This window comes from Dendrobates tinctorius, unplaced genomic scaffold (genome assembly GCF_039654945.1).
Source record: "Dendrobates tinctorius isolate UK_male_01 unplaced genomic scaffold, ASM3965494v1 ptg000160l, whole genome shotgun sequence".
In the NCBI taxonomy this organism is placed as follows: Eukaryota; Metazoa; Chordata; class Amphibia; order Anura; family Dendrobatidae; genus Dendrobates; species Dendrobates tinctorius.
The window spans coordinates 16,440,956-16,458,315 of NW_027361827.1; the positions used below are offsets into that span (position 1 = coordinate 16,440,956).

The 17,360-nt window shown below is 42.4% G+C and overlaps 1 protein-coding gene across 1 annotated transcript in view; it reads left to right on the forward strand.

The window, feature by feature from the left end:
- Positions 1-17,360, forward strand: part of FRMPD1 (FERM and PDZ domain containing 1) — a 508,177-nt gene that overhangs the window by 443,428 nt on the left and 47,389 nt on the right. The window contains exons 11-13 of the mRNA XM_073549674.1: positions 2,588-2,714; positions 5,160-5,255; positions 15,888-16,070. Of these exons, the coding sequence (XP_073405775.1) occupies positions 2,588-2,714; positions 5,160-5,255; positions 15,888-16,070 (406 nt within the window). The remainder of the gene's footprint in view (positions 1-2,587; positions 2,715-5,159; positions 5,256-15,887; positions 16,071-17,360) is intronic.

Sequence of the window (17,360 nt, forward strand, 5' to 3'; positions counted from 1 at the left end):
TGACTGCTCCCACAAATTGGCACTGTAACTCCCCAATGTCGTTCCCAAGGAGGATATCTGCAGGAAGTCCTCCCATAACTCCAGTCCAACACAGTTTTTCTCCACAACCATAATCCAAACGCACAGAAGCTCGCTGTATATATTTGCGGGCACCCCCCGCCAGGACAATGGGAATTTGCGGACCCTGGTGAATTGCCTCGGGTCGAACCACATGGGGGTCAGCGATAGTCAGGAATGCCCCGTGTCTCTAAATCCTGACAATTTGTATCCATCAATTAAGACATCCTGCATGTGGCGTTGCCGTTGCTCTGGGTAGCTAAAGGACAAAGGCCGGAGTCCGTACACTCCAGGAGGGGTATCTATGGTGCCGTCGTCGGTGGTCCACTCTGGTGGGGGGTGGTAGCTCTTCCTCAGGCAGGATGGAGTGCACAAGATGCACTGGACGAGGTGGGGCTCCCTCCGAATCCTTGAGGGACAGCCAAACTGCAAATGTCCAGGTTGCCCATACCCATGACATCTCTCTGTGATACCCCCCGTTCGTGGTAGGAACTGTTGGGGCCCAGGATTGTGAGGCGTGATTGTCATCGGCTTGTGACTAGGTGGAAGGGCAGATATAATCGGAGGGGGACGTGGCACGGGGGCAGGCCTTGGTTCATTGTCCAGAAGCCTCCTCCATTGCGGTCAGATAGTAAGGGCTTCATCGGCCAGGGCTGCAGCTCTATCCACGGTACACGGCATGCGCTCCCGGACCCATTCCCTTACATCTGCAGGGCACTTGGCAAGAAATTGTTCTATAAGGAACGCCTGTATAACATCTTCCACAGTAAAGGCGTTTTCTGCTTCCAGCCATCTCCTACATGCCTGGGACATCTTATGTGCATACATCCTAAACAATCCCCCGTGGTGCATGGGAGGTCTCGGAACTTGGCCCTATATGAGTCTGGGGTGATAGCATGGTAATCCAGGATAGTCTGCTTTACAGTGTTATAATCCCGATTCCGCTGTGAGTCAATGGTTCGGTAAGCCTCTGCCATGCTTCCATTCAGGAGTCCCACTAACAAGCGCATCCAGCCAGAGTTGTGCACCTCCATTACAGCACACTGCTGCTCAGAGTCCTTGAAGAACCCCTCCACATCTCCGGAAGCCTCATCAAATGGCTTAAACTCTGTCCGGGTGATCCTTACAGGCTCCCGGATCGTTGGGTTTACACTCCACATTGCATTACTCCCTCTTTCAAGCTCCATTGCTTCTTGTCTCCTCTGTGCCCGGCGGGCAGCCTCTTCCTTATACTTCTGAGAGACGCCGGGGGCCCAGAACCGCCATCTCTTCTTTGTACCACACCAACCACTGGCTTTTTGGGGTGGGGATCCCAGTCTCCAGTGCTTGTCCTTCAGACATCTGGGAGGAGGTGGCCAGGCTAGCACCCACCAGTAGGTCAATTAAGGCTTCTTTAGTCAGTCCCTGGTAGTTCAGGCCCAGGTCTCTGGCTCTCTCTTGTAAACTGGATACACTCTGTGGGTAGTTCTCCATTGGGTTACACTCTGTTGATCCCACCGCTGCCACCAGTTGTCAAGGGTCCTTCTCCGATACCACACAATCAACAGAGCGCGGGAAGTGTGAACAATCCCAAGACCTTTATTATAGGCAAAACTAAAAGGTCCATAAACAGTCCACCACACTGAGGATACAATAGTCCAGAACACGAATACAGTTCAGTAACATGATGAATGTCTAAGGAGATGAGAGCCCAATAATCCAGCAGACAGAGGATAAAATGGGTCCATATGCATCTCCTTCTCTCTGATGTGCCGTCTTCACAAGATCATCACCACACATGGTCTGACTTGACCAGCTCCTGTCCTCCCCAGCCCCCTCCTTATGTCCAGGGGTAGTTGGACAGGTTGGGGCGGTTTTCAGGCCTCCCAGACCTGACAAAGGTGCCTTGGGGATTAAGGCACTACGGGGGGTTCAACAAGAGGCATAGATACAGTCAGGCTACAGACAGTAAGTGAGCTAATTCAATTATAAGACTTTTGGAAGGTAATTGAGACTCTAGACAATATGGGGAATACACAGAATGATACAGGGCAACAAGAGAATACTATGGAAATCCGTAAAATGTAAATAGACACAAAATGATACCCACATAACATATCACACCATCACACCCTTCTTAATTCTCATGTCTCACCCTTGTAAAATGATAATCTCCAATTCAGCACAGCGTCTCCAAGGAGCTGGAAGCAAAGCTTTCACTGGCAGAAGGTCTGGCCAGATTTTATAGGGAAAGGTAATGATCAGATCAGAAGCAGCGTAAATGGAGCTGCATGTTTCTGACCACTATAGAAAGCGTTGTTATCCTCTACAACACCAAATTAAACCAAATACATTTAATATGGGACACAAACACACAGGTTAAATGGAAGATCTGCAGTTCACAATATGTAGTGATCTTCTAACCCCATATCTCCCAGGAGGACGTAACACATAATATGTTATCCCCGGGAGAGCCAGTGACGACACCGCTGGAACATCACTGGGAGATTTTTTCACTTTCATATATTTATTTGTTCTTTCCTCCTACTAGGAAAGATTGGGGGATAGATAACTTTTTATCTCCAACTTTACTTCGGAACATGAGAGGGAAGGACATAAAGAAGGCAATTAGCTTTCATATGAAGAGGAACCAATGCATCCTTGAACCAAGACAAAAGGTGAAGAACAATGTTTGTAATGGGTTATTATACAGGCTTGGACTGGCCCACAGGAGAACAGGAGAGTCCTCCAGTGGGCCCCTGTGCAAGAGTGGGCCACCACACGCTTATATGAGCAGTACTTTTCACAATATATATGAATCACTATGTACAGATAAAAGTGGCACCTTATTCATTTAACAATCCACCCAGTTCATTATTATATAAATTTGTGATTGATGATAAAGTTACATTTGGATGTAGCTGAAAAGTGGAGCCCAGGAGTTGGTTACTGGCGGGCCCTTGGCACCCTAGTGCGACGCTGGTTTGGTACATATTACACTTAAAGGGAATATTTCAGCAGTTTTCTTGCTATATAATCTAAGAGCAACATGATATAGGAGCAGAATCCCTGATTACTGGGATGTGCTTTCCTAATTCAATACAATCCACATTTTATCAACATTAGATTTTCATTGCAGGACAACTTGGCACATGCCATGCCCCCAGCACTGAATAGCAGCTCTCCGTCATGATGCAATGTACACAGAAAGCTGTAGTGTGGTTATACAGGGATCAACAACTGAACTCAATTAACTGTGCAGCAGAGAAACTGTGACTCTATCTTAACTGTTGCACCCAGTAAACTAAGTGATACATTACTGGAAATGGGGTCTTTGTCGCAACCTCATGGTGCTGCCAGATTACATAACAAAAAGCTGCTGACAGATTCCCTTTAAGGCTGCATTCACACATGCACGTGACACATCCTACTGCTGTCTCTTTCTCGGACAGTACACTGAACCTAAGAGTTTCAATGAGCCATACACACACCAGTTAAAAACAGGTCTGTGAGCATATGTCCCATTCTCATATGATTTGCGAATGAGAATTGACTCCTTAGTGACAAAGCCAATTTTGTACTTGATAACAGAGACAATTTTTGCAATTCTAACCAGTGTCACTTTTGTGAACGGATCCCACTAATTCTGACATTATTTTTTCATGACATATTGTACTTCATGTTAGTGGTAAAATTTCTTGGATATGACTTGCATTTATTTATGAAGAAAACAGATATTTGGCAAAAATTTTGAAAATTTTGCAATTTTCAATCTTTTAGTTTTTGTGCCCTTAAATAAGAGAGTCATATTGCACAAAATAGTTAAAAAATAACATTTCCCACATGTCCACTTTACATCAGCGCAATTTTGGAAAAATATTTTTTTTTTGTTAGGACATTATAAGGGTTAAAAGCTGACCAGCTATTTCCCATTTTTCCAACAAAATTTACAAAAACTTTTTTTTAGGGACCACCTCACATTTGAAGTGAGTTTGGGGGGCCAATGTGACAGAAAATACCCGAAAGTGACCGGAAGTTCAGAAGATAGCTTCTGGTCATATACACTGCGCCTCTGAAGCCAGGAAGCGTACACCCGACTGCAGAGGTGCAGTGACGCTGCTGAAATGTGCGACGCATGTGTGTGCGATTTGCAGGAGCTGGCGCCTGCAAATTATGTTATCACGCCCACAGGGGCGTGATAACATGGAAAGAGGGTGGACTAGTCTGGAAACTAATGCCCCATTGACTAGTCAAAGCCATAATTAGCATAGAAAATGGGGACAATATGATTTTTTTTAAACTTATGCAGGGAATTTACTCATAAATAGGTGAATGCTACTGGTTTGGAGGTCATGGGAGACAGGCTCCCTTTAAAGGGAATCTGTCACCCTTTTTTTCGACTATGAGCTGCCGGCACCGACATCAGGGGCTTATCTACAGCATTCTGTAATGCTGTAGATAAGCCCCCAATGTAACCTGAAAGATAAGAAAAACAAGTTAGATTATACTCACCCCGGCGTCCGGTCCGGTCCAATGGGTGTAGCGGTCCGATCCAGCGCCTCCCATCTTCATACGATACCATCCTCTTCTTTCCTTCCTGTCGTGGCTCCGGCGCAGGCCCACTGCTCTGCCCTGTTGAGAGCAGAGCAGAGTCCTGCAGTGCGCAGGCGCCGGGAGAGGTCTGGCGCCTGCGCACTACAGTATTCTGCTCTGCCCTCAACAGGGCAGGGCAGTGCACCTGTGCCGGAGCCAAGTCAGGAAGGAAAGAAGAGGATGGTATCGTATGAAGATGGGAGGCGCCGGACCGCAACATCCATTGAACCAAGACTGGACCGCCCCCCCCCCCAGTGAGTATAATATAACTCCTTTCTCTAATCTTTCAGGTTACATTGGGGGCTTATCTATAGCATTACAGCTCATAGTCCCTTTAAAGTCTCTTTAAAGTCTTCAGAGATCTGTATAAAATGGTTTAAAATATAGTTTGTACTTTAAAGTTCCATCTGGGTTTGATCCGTTTTCACTGATTAAACTGTTAAGAGTCAATGATGAATCGGACCCAGATTCTTTTTAATATTCTAATTCCTTGTAACATAATACAGCAGGTTAATCTTTCTCCATTTCAGCAGCCGATATCTGCAGCTCAGGTTCGATTACAATATTTAAAGATTCTTGGAGATTTGAAAACCTATGGTGGAAAAATATTCAGCGCTACACTGATGGTATGTATGCAGTATATAGATGTGAGAATGAATGTGAAAATTATGAAAAAAAATTACAGATTCTTCTTCTTAAAGGGAATCTGTTAGCAGGTTTTTGCTACCTCATCTGAGAGCAGCATAATGTAGGAAAAGAGAACCTGATTCCAATGATCCAATTAGTTTACTGGGTCACCAGTTCTGACACAGAGTTCTTAGATGTAACATGTAGCAGAGCTGAATCAAGAAAGGCACATCCAGCCCATGAATGGCAGCGCTTCCCAGGACTTACATCCAAAGATGATATTTCATGTTTTTTTATTTGATAGGTTAAAAAAGAGGAGATACAACGCGTTTCGGATACAGCGTATGTCCTTCATCAGGTATCATAAAAACACAGTACAAATTCTAATAGCATGAAATTCAGTTACACTTATATGTAGTAGCAAACCTTTTATCCCAGTCTCGGAAACTTGATTTAGGGTGTGGACCAAGTTCAGGAACACATCCACTGATTGATCCAACCTTGACAACATAGATGCAAGAAGAAGAAAAAAAACCCAGAGGAAAAAAACCCAGAGAAAAAAAAAGCAACGCTCAAACTCTCTCTATCATATCATTCAATCCATTTGGATATAATGTTCCCAAACGATATATCCAAAATGTTTCTTTCCGATTTAAAACAGCATTCCTATTCGCAACACCAAAGGGTATCTGCTCCACCGGAGTCACTTTTATTTTTTACTTTTTTATTTTTTTTTGGAGTCAGTTTTATGTTAAAAATTTTGTTATGTTTAAATAGCAGATGCCTTGAGAGACTATGTTTTAAAAAGCTCTTTTTTGCTCTATTTCTGTGACCATTAATGCGGGACCGCAGTGTCTGCACAGTGCATCCCACATATTGCACACCGCAACTGCATGTGATGACACATACAACATAATCACTGCTACAGGTGAGTCTTTGAGAAATCTCAAAGACCTCACCAGTACTATTACATTTGATAGTTTTAGCTCCGTGATCTAGGATCCCACAGGTACAACGTTTTTTAGAGGTGCATTTAAAAACTCCGGTTCCTTGAGAAACACCACATAAACTTTCATCCATACTTTTTTAATGTTTTTTCCTTTTGAATGCAACTGTTTTTTTTTTAATTTACTGGGGGCCACCAAATATTTCAAAGTTTTCTCCCTTCTACATGTAATCCCTGGTTTATCAGGGAGATGTTTTCCCAAAACAGGGTCACGCGTCTACCCCCGAGAATCTTCACACTATGCTTAATAGAAATGTGAAAAAGAAAAAACCTTCACCCATTGAAAAAACTATTCCATTAGAGCCCAGGATCATTGTAATGAAAAATGCTCCAACATTACCTCCCCCCAATCCAGGACTTCCCCCACTGGAAATTCCAACTGTTCCCCACAGGTTGGAAATTTCCAATGTTGAATTTGATATAAATTAACTAACTATCCATGACAATACAGAATCCTCATCTACATTTACCACAGTAATACAAGCGCCTACACCATTCCCATCCTCAGTAATATCCAACATCTCTTTTTTAGAGATACTGTAGGTCCCACACGTCCAAGTGTTTCAGAAATAATTTTACCACTACTAATCAGTAGTGTTGAGCATTCCGATACCGCAAGTATTGGGTATCGGCCGATACTTGCTGTATCGGAATTCCGATACCGACTTCCGATATTTTTTCAATATCGGAATTCGGCATCGGAATCGGAAGTTCAAAGTTGATTGACAGACTGACGTCATCATGATGCACGGTGTGTGCGCATCATGATGCGCCGTCATTTCGGGCCTTCCGGGGGTCTCTGCCGGCCTGCCGGGGGGCTGTGCCGGCCTGCCGGGGGGCTGTGTGGACTGCCCGGGGTCTGTACCGGCCTGCCGGGGGGCTGTGCCGGCCTGCCGGTGGTCTGTGCACCCTGTGGGGGTCTGTACCGGCCTGCCGGGGGGCTGTGCCGGCCTGCCGGTGGTCTGTGCACCCTGTGGGGGTCTGTACCGGCCTGCCGGGGGGCTGTGCCGGCCTGCCGGGGGGCTGTGCACCCTGTGGGGGTCTGTACCGGCCTGCTGGGGGGCTGTGCCGGCCTGCCGGGGGGCTGTGCTGATGTCCGGGGGTCTGTGCAAGCATCGTCCGATGGGACTACAAGTCCCATCGGGCGATGCCTGCTACCATGACAGTGATTGACACATTATCCAATGATGGGACAGTAGTAGTCCCATCATCCGGCTAATGTGTTAAATGTTAAAAAAAAAAAAAAAAAATACTACATACATACTACATGCATGCTACATACATACTACATGCTACATACATACTACATGCTACATACATACTACATACATGCTACATACATACTACATGCATGCTACATACATACTACATGCATGCTACATACATGCTACATACATACTACATGCTACATACATACCACATACATACTACATACATACTACATACTACATACATACTACATACATACTACATACATACTACATACATACTACATGCATGCTACATACATACTACATACATACTACATGCATGCTACATACATACTACATGCATGCTACATACATACTACATACATACTACATACATGCTACATACTACATACATACTACATACATACTACATACATACTACATGCATGCTACATACATACTACATACATACTACATGCATGCTACATACATACTACATGCATGCTACATACATACTACATGCTACATACATACCACATACATACTACATACATACTACATACATACTACATACATACTACATGCTACATACATACTACATATATACTACATGCATGCTACATACATACTACATGCTACATACATACCACATACATACTACATACATGCTACATACATACTACATATATACTACATGCATGCTACATACATACTACATATATACTACATGCATGCTACATACATATATATACATATATATGTAGTATGTATGTAGTATGTATGTAGCATGCATGTAGTATGTATGTAGTATGTATGTAGCATGTAGTATGTATGTAGTATGTATGTAGTATGTATGTAGCATGCATGTAGTATATATGTAGTATGTATGTAGCATGTAGTATGTATGTAGCATGCATGTAGTATATATGTAGTATGTATCATGTAGTATGTATGTAGCATGCATGTAGTATATATGTAGTATGTAGCATGTAGTATGTATGTAGCATGCATGTAGTATGTATGTAGCATGCATGTAGTATGTATGTGGTATGTATGTAGCATGTAGTATGTATGTAGCATGCATGTAGTATATATGTGTTATGTATGTAGCATGTAGCATGCATGTAGCATGCATGTAGTATGTATGTAGTATGTATGTAGTATATATGTGGTATGTATGTAGCATGTAGTATGTATGTAGCATGCAGTATGTATGTAGCATGCATGTAGTATATATGTAGTATGTATGTAGCATGTAGTATGTATGCAGCATGCATGTAGTATATATGTAGTATGTATCATGTAGTATGTATGTAGCATGCATGTAGTATATATGTAGTATGTAGCATGTAGTATGTATGTAGCATGCATGTAGTATGTATGTAGCATGCATGTAGTATGTATGTGGTATGTATGTAGCATGTAGTATGTATGTAGCATGCATGTAGTATATATGTGTTATGTATGTAGCATGTAGCATGCATGTAGCATGCATGTAGTATGTATGTAGTATGTATGTAGTATATATGTGGTATGTATGTAGCATGTAGTATGTATGTAGCATGCATGTAGTATATATGTAGTATGTATGTAGCATGTATGTAGTATGTATGTAGTATATATGTAGTATGTATGTTGCATGTAGTATTTATGTAGTATGAATGTAGCATGTATGTAGTATGTAGTATGAATGTAGCATGTATGTAGTATGCATGTTGTATGTATGTAGCATGTAATTTTTTTTTTTTTTTTTTTACATTTAACAGATTAGCCGGATGATGGGACTACTACTGTCCCATCATTGGCTAATGTGTCAATCACTGTCATGGTAGCAGGCATCGCCCGATGGGACTTGTAGTCCCATCGGACGATGCCTGCACAGACCCCCGAAGCCTGCACAGACCACCGGCAGGCCGGCACAGCCCCCCGGCAGGCCGGCACAGCCCCCCGGAGCCTGCACAGCCCCCCGGCAGGCCGGCACAGCCCCCCCGGAGCCTGCACAGCCCCCCGGCAGGCCGGCACAGCCCCCCGGCAGGCCGGCACAGCCCCCCAGCAGGCCGGCACAGCCCCCCGGAGCCTGCACAGCCCCCCGGCAGGCCGGCACAGCCCCCCGGCAGGCCGGCACAGCCCACCGGAGCCTGCACAGCCCCCCGGCAGGCCGGCACAGACCACCGGAGCCTGCACAGACCCCCTGGCAGGCCGGCACAGCCCCCCGAAAGGCCCGTACAGACCCCAGAGAGGCTGTACAAGGGCAGGAAAGGGTTTTTCTTATTCCGATACCGGAAGTCCCATAGACTTGAATGGGACTTCCGGTATCGGAATCGGCGATACCGATACTTTTTTTAAAGATCGGCCGATACCATCCGATACGATACTTTGAAGTATCGGACGGTATCGCTCAACTCTACTAATCAGCTCTTCACAAACAGCCCAAATTTTAAGTCCAATACAAAAGAATCATATTACAAATTACTTCGTAGAGCAAGAGGAAAAAGAGGAAAGGTATCTAATAGAAATCTGAGAATATATAAAAAAACAAGTAACCAAGAAACTAGTAAACAACCAAATCTGCCTCTGCTCAAGATATGAATGCATTTGATGTTTTTCTCAATTTAAATGCATACACTCGCAAACTTACTCTTAACCCCTTAACGACCAGGGGTATTTTTGGTTTTACATTTTCATTTTTCCCTCCCCTTCTTTCCAGAGCCATAACTTTTTTAATTTTCCGTTTATATGGCCATGTGAGGGCTTATTTTTTGCAGGACGAGTTGTACTTTTAAATGACATCATTGGTTTTACCATATCGTGTATGCGAAAACGGGAAAAAAATTCCAAGTGCGGTGAAATTGCAAAAAAAGTGCAATCCCACACTTGTTTTTTGCTTGGCTTTTTTGTTAGGTTCTCTAGATGCTAAATCTGACCTACCATTATGATTCTCCAGGTCATTACGAGTTCATAGACACCAAACATGTCTGTCCTCTTTTATCTAAGTGGTGAAAAAAAATTCCAAAGTTTGCTAAAAAAAAAAAAAAAATTTGCGCAATTTTCCGAGACCCGTAGCGTCTTCATTTTTCATGATCTGGGGTCGGGTGAGGGCTTATTTTTTCTGTGCCGGACTGACGTTTTTAATAACACCACTTTTGTGCAGATACGTTCTTTTGATCGCCCGTTATTGCATTTTAATGCAATGTCTTGGTGACCAAAAAAACATAATTCTGGCGTTTTGAATTTTTTTCTCGCTACGCCGTTTAGCGATCGGGTTAATGCTGTTTTTTTATTGATAGATCGGGCGATTCTGAACGCGGCGATACCTAATATGTGTATGTGGGATTTTTTTTTTACTGTTTTATTTTGATTGGGGCGAAAGGGGGGTGATTTGAACTTTTAGGTTTTTTTAATTTTTTTTATTTTTAAACTTTTTTTTTTTTTACTTTTGGCATGCTTCAATAGCCTCCATAGGAGGCTAGAAGCATGCGCAACCCGATTGGCTCTGCTACATATGGGCGATGAGCAGATCGCCCATATGTAGCAGATTTACTGCTGTGCTTTCAGCGCCGACCACCGGGTGGCGCTGAAAGCCTTATGCCTGGAACAACCATAGAGGTCTCATAGAGACCTCTGGTTGTCCAGGCAACGTGACGCCGACCCCCGATCACGTGACGGGGTCGGCGATGACGTCATTTCCGGCCCGGCAGCCGGAAATTCTATTTAAATGCCCGCTGTCAGCTTTGACAGCGGCATTTAACTAGTTAATAGGCACGGGCGGATGGCGATTCCGCTCGCGCCTATTGCGGGCACATGTCAGCTGTTCATAACAGCTGACATGTCCCGGCTTTGATGCGGGCTCAGCGCCGGAGCCCTCATCAAAGCAGGGGAAATGTCTGATGACGGACTGTGTCCGTCATTGGACATTAAGGGGTTAAAAGGCATTTCTTGTTGACTGAGAGAAATGGGGACATTGGGGATCTAAAAAAAATATTGATCCCAATAGAGACAAACAAAGAAAGTGACTATATCCACAAGGAGGTACACTGTTATGAATGAGTCACCGTAGGAGGCAAAAACAGAAATACTAGCTAAGTCCAGAAAACCAGAGAAGTTGTCTATATTTGGTCCTCTGTGTTGATGAGGATTAAATAGAGATTTTGGGTGTACTGTTGTGAGTTCATTTTCCCCTTCACCATTGAGGTCTGATGATCTCCCTCTTCTGGTGAAGGAAGGTAGTGAGGCTGATTCCAAAGCACCTGAGCAGAATGATGATGACTGGGTGACTGGGATTGCTGACTGGATATAAGGCAGCTGACGCCCTTCTGCCTTGCGGGTGATTACTCTGAGGGATTCTTGGAGACCAGTCTGATTCCTGCTCCTCAAAAGCTAAGTTTTCTGCTCTACTTTTTGCATTTGTGTTTTGGTTTTGTTTTGCCTTGTTTTTCTGGATTTTGCTTTTCCCTGCTGGGGTGAGCTGAATTCCTTTTTGCTCTGTCACCAGAAAATAACTGAGTTCTGATATAGTCTTTTTGAAGCCTAGCATCTTCAGGGCTTTTTTCCCTATCAGTCTGTTGGCTCTTGTTTTTGAGAGGGTTTTGGTGGATTGCAGACAGCAGCTTTTCTATTCTGTCCTATTTAGTTAGCTTGGGCCCCATCATTTGCTCAGCCTATCTTTCTATCTGTGTGAGTGTTTTTTCATCTTGCTTCACCTTCATTATATGTTGGGGGCTGCCTATTGCTTTGGGGTCTGCTCTGGGGCAGTTTCGATTTCCCTTTCTGTCTTTAGGCTATGTAGTTCTCCGGCTGTGATCGAGGAGTCTAGGGCACCGTAGGAACCCCCCACGGCTACTGCTAGTTGTTGTTGTTAGGTTCAGGGGTCTGCAATCCGATAGCTGCCAACTTCTCTGGTTTTCTGGACTTAGCTAGTATTTCTGTTTTTGCCTCCTACGGTGACTCATTCATAACAATTGTGGGAGTGTGAGTCGGAGATCAGGAGGTGTGTTCACATGTGTGTGTGCTTTAATTCTCACCTGCCTGCATTCCAGTCTCAGGACCCGTTGAAGCGCAAATGCATGAAACGGCCATTGTCCACTCTCTGTACTTTCCTCCCGAGCCAATGCCTTTTAACCAATAAAGAATTTCTATGATAGAACAGTGAGTGACATCCTTTCTCTCTTTTGCTACATAATTTCTCATTATATTGACTTGTTTTTACAAAATCTAGTAAAGTCTCTTCCTTCACATTTGAGAGATTCCACACAATTAATCGAGGAACTGAGGGATATTGAATGGGAAGATAACTATTCCTTTATCTTGTTGGATGTAAATTCATTATATTCCAACATAGATCACGAAATGGGGGTAAATACGGTGGGTTTTTATTTAGCAAAGACAGAGATGCTCCCTGAACAAAGAGATTTTCTGTTAAAGGGTCTTAAATTCATTCTTGAACACAATGTGTTCATTTTTGAAGGCATACTATATTTACAGTTGCTCGGCACCGCGATGGGGACTCGGGTCGCGCCAAGTTTCGCAAACTTATTCATGGGGCGACAAGAGTCCTGTTTGTCATTCTCTAAGCCTGTTTTCAATGACAAAATAAGGCTTTGTAAGCGCTTCATAGATGATCTGATTATTATATGGAAGGGGAGAGAGGAGGAAGCAGCGCAGTTAATAAAGGAGTTCAATAATAACACCTGGGGGATTACCTTTACATCACAAATTAATAAAGAAAAAATGGTGTTTCTTGATCTAGAGATCAGCCATAGTGGGAAAAAAATTATTACAAAAACCCACTTTAGAAAGGTGGATTCAAACGGCTGTTTAGATTTCAACAGTGCACATTACAAGAAGTGGAAAGTTAATATACCCCACAGCCAATTTTTTCGTATAAGAAAGAATTGTATGAGAGAATGTAGCTCAGTCTAAAATTCTAAAAAGAAAATTTAAGTTAAAAAGATACCAAAAAAATTTGATAAATGGTGCATATAGGGATAACAAAGTAAAAACACAAGAGGAATGTTTAAAAGGAAAAAATAGGAAGGGGGATAATTTGACTATTGGTAAAGAAAAAAGTGATGATCGCTGGAAATTGAATTTTGTGACAACATTCATTAGGGGAAATAAAGTCATAAGAACTGTGCTTTCAAAATATTGGTAAATAGTTTTTTCAATGGGTGAAGGTTTTTTCTTTTTCACATTTCTATTAAGCATAGTGTGAAGATTCTCAGGGGTAGACGCGTGACCCTGTTTTGGGAAAACATCTCCCTGATAAAGCAGGGATTACATATAGACGGGGGAAAACTTTGAAAAATTTGGTGGCCCCCAGTAAATTAAAAAAAACAGTTGGATTCAAAAGGAAAAAACATAAAAAAAGTATGGATGAAATTTTATGTGGTGTTTCTCAAGGAAATGGAGTTTTTAAATGCACCTCTAAAAAAACGTTGTACCTGTGGGATCCTAGATTACGGGGCTAAAACTATCAAATGTAATAGTACCGGTGAGGTCTTTGAGATTTCACAAAGACTCACCTGTAGCAGTGATTTTGTTATATATGTCATCACATGCAGTTGCGGTTTGCAATATGTGGGATGCACTGTGTAGACACTGCGGTCCCGCATTAATGGTCACAGAAATAGAGCAAAAAACGGCTTTATAAAACATAGTCTCTCAAGGCATCTGCTATTTAAACATAACAAAATTTTTAACATAAAAGTAACTCCGGTGGAGCAGATACCCTCTGGTGTTGCAAATAGGAATGCTCTTTTAAACCTTAAAGAAACGTTTTGGATATATCGTCTGGGAACATTATATCCAAATGGATTGAATGATATCATAGAGAGAGTTTGAATGTTGCTTTTTTTTTCTGGGTTTTTCTTCCTCTGGGTTTTTTTTTCTCTTCTTGCATCTATGTTGTTAAGGTTGGATCAAACAGTGGGTGTGTTCCTGAACTTGGTCCACACCCTAAATCAAGTTTCTGAGACTGGGATAAAAGGTTGCTACTATATATAAGTGTAACTGAATTTTATACTATTAGGATTTCTACTGTGTTTTTATGATACCTGATGAAGATTATGCACTGTATCCGAAACGCGTTGTATCTCCTCTTTTTTAACCGATCAAATAAAACCTATCAAATAAAAAAAATATGGAATATCATCTTTGGATTTTTGAGGATAGACAATCTAAAGCCATATCAGTCTTCTATCAGGTGAGTACATAAAATTGTGCACCCTTTAAAGACTATAATATTGTGTTTACGCACTTAGGGCGCTGCGATTTGTCTGTTCTTCTCTCCCAAACAGGGTTTTTTTGCATGTAGCAGAGCTGGGAAAGCTTATCTCACCCACAAAACATCTCTCTATGTATATTGACTATTAACAGTGAGCTGCTTTTTGAAAGGAGACAGTGTAGTCGCTCTAGCAGTCCTGTGAGCTTTAAACCAGGCAGTGATGACGTCCTGGTGATAAATCCTTCAGTGTATGTAAACAATGGCACACAGCCTAATAAATAACACATCTCTGAATTCTGTGTTTAAGCCCATATCTCCTGATGTCTTCAGATTACATAGCAAAAACTTGCTGACAGATTCCTGTCAGGATTACTGTATTAATAAATGTCTTGTGTTATTGGTGTAGTCTAATGTCTATAGATGTTGGCAGAAATTTTACTGAGGGAAAAAAGGTTGTAGGAATACACATTCTCAATTTGTCATTAGGTAGCGTTCATACAGGCAATGCAGTTTGTTCTCAACAGGTGCAGTTGTTTTGTTTTCATAAAACACCAAGAGATTCTAAAGCAAAACAGCCTCTTATGGGCACAAAGGTATCACAGAAAATAAACAGTTCATTTAGCAGGACAGATATGTCAGTGCAGGCTCACCTGAACAGATTACAGTCCTTTCTCTTGGTATTCCCTGCAGCCTGAGCTTCAACATCTTCCAGCACCCAACAGAAGTGATGTCTGCAGCTCCAGCACACAGACTGCTCAGCTGTCCTAGCTGACCCATGCGATCTTCATTCAGAAAGAGAGACTGACTTGTTTCTCTCCCAACTACAGCTCACATTTTGGCTGGACTCTCACCAGATTCTGGCACTAGACTATGCTTCATTCAGAAGCCTGACACACCTAGTGAACACAGATCCTGATTCTTAGTTAAAGCTAGCCAGGTGCATCTAATTAAGACCTGCAGTGCTAGGATTTAACCCAGTCCTACCTGGCTTTGCTACAGAACCCATAAAGATGCTCCACTGAAATTACATAAAACACATGTTAGGGGAATTGGGGCTTCTAAATGTTAGCCTACACAGTCAGAGTTAGAAAATACTGCACTCGGTTTACTATATACCACATAGTACCTGGTTGCACATGTTACCCCTTTGAGATTACAGCACTTAGTATAATGTATATCAGATATTGTTTAGAAGTTTATATTTTTATTTCAGCTGCAGGACAGAGAATCATACGTCACTCTTCTTGTTGGAGCCAAGTATGGGATCAGTCAGATTATTAACAACAAACTGAACATCATGATAAACTTAGCAGAATTCTCCAACATCAGCAAAATGGAGCTAACTGCAGAATCAGAGAAAGTGAGCCTGGTGAAGGTCTACCTGCAGGATGTCAAGGTAAGTGGAATCAATGACAACTGCAAATACGGCATTGTCAGGATGTGCTGTGCAGTAATGGTGGTGGTTTTTGCTGCTGTGATCCAAGATTAGAGAGAACTCAATAGTGTCATTAGCTTCATCAGTCACCATAACAACACCCCCACTATGTAATTGTGAGGTGTCAGTGGGTTGCTACGGTAAATGGGGGCTTATCAGTTGCCCCTATGCTTGCCATCTTAGGGCATCTAATAACCCCTTTCCAACATCAGGCGTAATAGTACGCCGATGTCGGACTCCCCCTGTTTGGCGCGTGCTCAGCCGGGCACATGACAGCTGATCTATACAGCTGACATGTGCCCACAACAGTCGTGGGTGGAAACGCAATCCACCTGCGGATGTTAACTAGGTAAATGCCGCTGTCAATTTCTGAGAGCAGCATTTAACTCGCGCTTGTCGTAAAATCCCAACAATCGGTGACCCCGTCACATGATCACGGGTCACCGATGTGTCAGCATGACAACCAGAGGTCTGAAGCAGACTCCTATGGTTGTCATTGCCGGATTGCTATGAGCGCCAACCATGGGGTGAACAAAGCAAGTGAGCATTTCTGCTACATACAGGCAATCTGAGCAAAAAAAAAGTTAAAATATTTTTTTTTTTTAGAAAATCTACTTTCCTGCTTTATTATGCAAAAAATGCACATAGTTGGTATTGATGCATCTGTATAAACCTGCTATACTCTTAAAAGAAAAGGTCACTATTGCTATTTTTTTCTTACCACAATAGACAGAGAATACTGGGATCTCATCATCAGTCTCGTAGACATTGAATTAAATTGTAGTCTGCATGAATGACTGTCGCTAACAGCGATGAGGTTCTAGTAGTGGGAGTCCCAGTGATTATACAGTGAGTATGGAAATTATTTAGACCCCTTTAAATTTTTCACTCTTTGTTTCATTGCAGCCATTTGGTAAATTCAAAAGAGTTTTTTTTTCTCATTAATGTACACTCTGCACCCCATCTTGACTGGAAAAAAACAAATGTAGAAATTTTTGCAAATTTTTGAAAAAAGAAAAATCTGAAATTTCATATGGTCATAAGTAGAGTTGAGCGATACCGTCCGATACTTCAAAGTATCGGATCGGAATGGATCGGCCGATCTTAAAAAAAAAGTATCGGTATCGCCGATTCCGATACCGGAAGTCCCATTCAAGTCTATGCTACATACATACTACATACATACTACATACATAACACATACATAACACATATATACTACATACATACTACATACATGCTACATACATA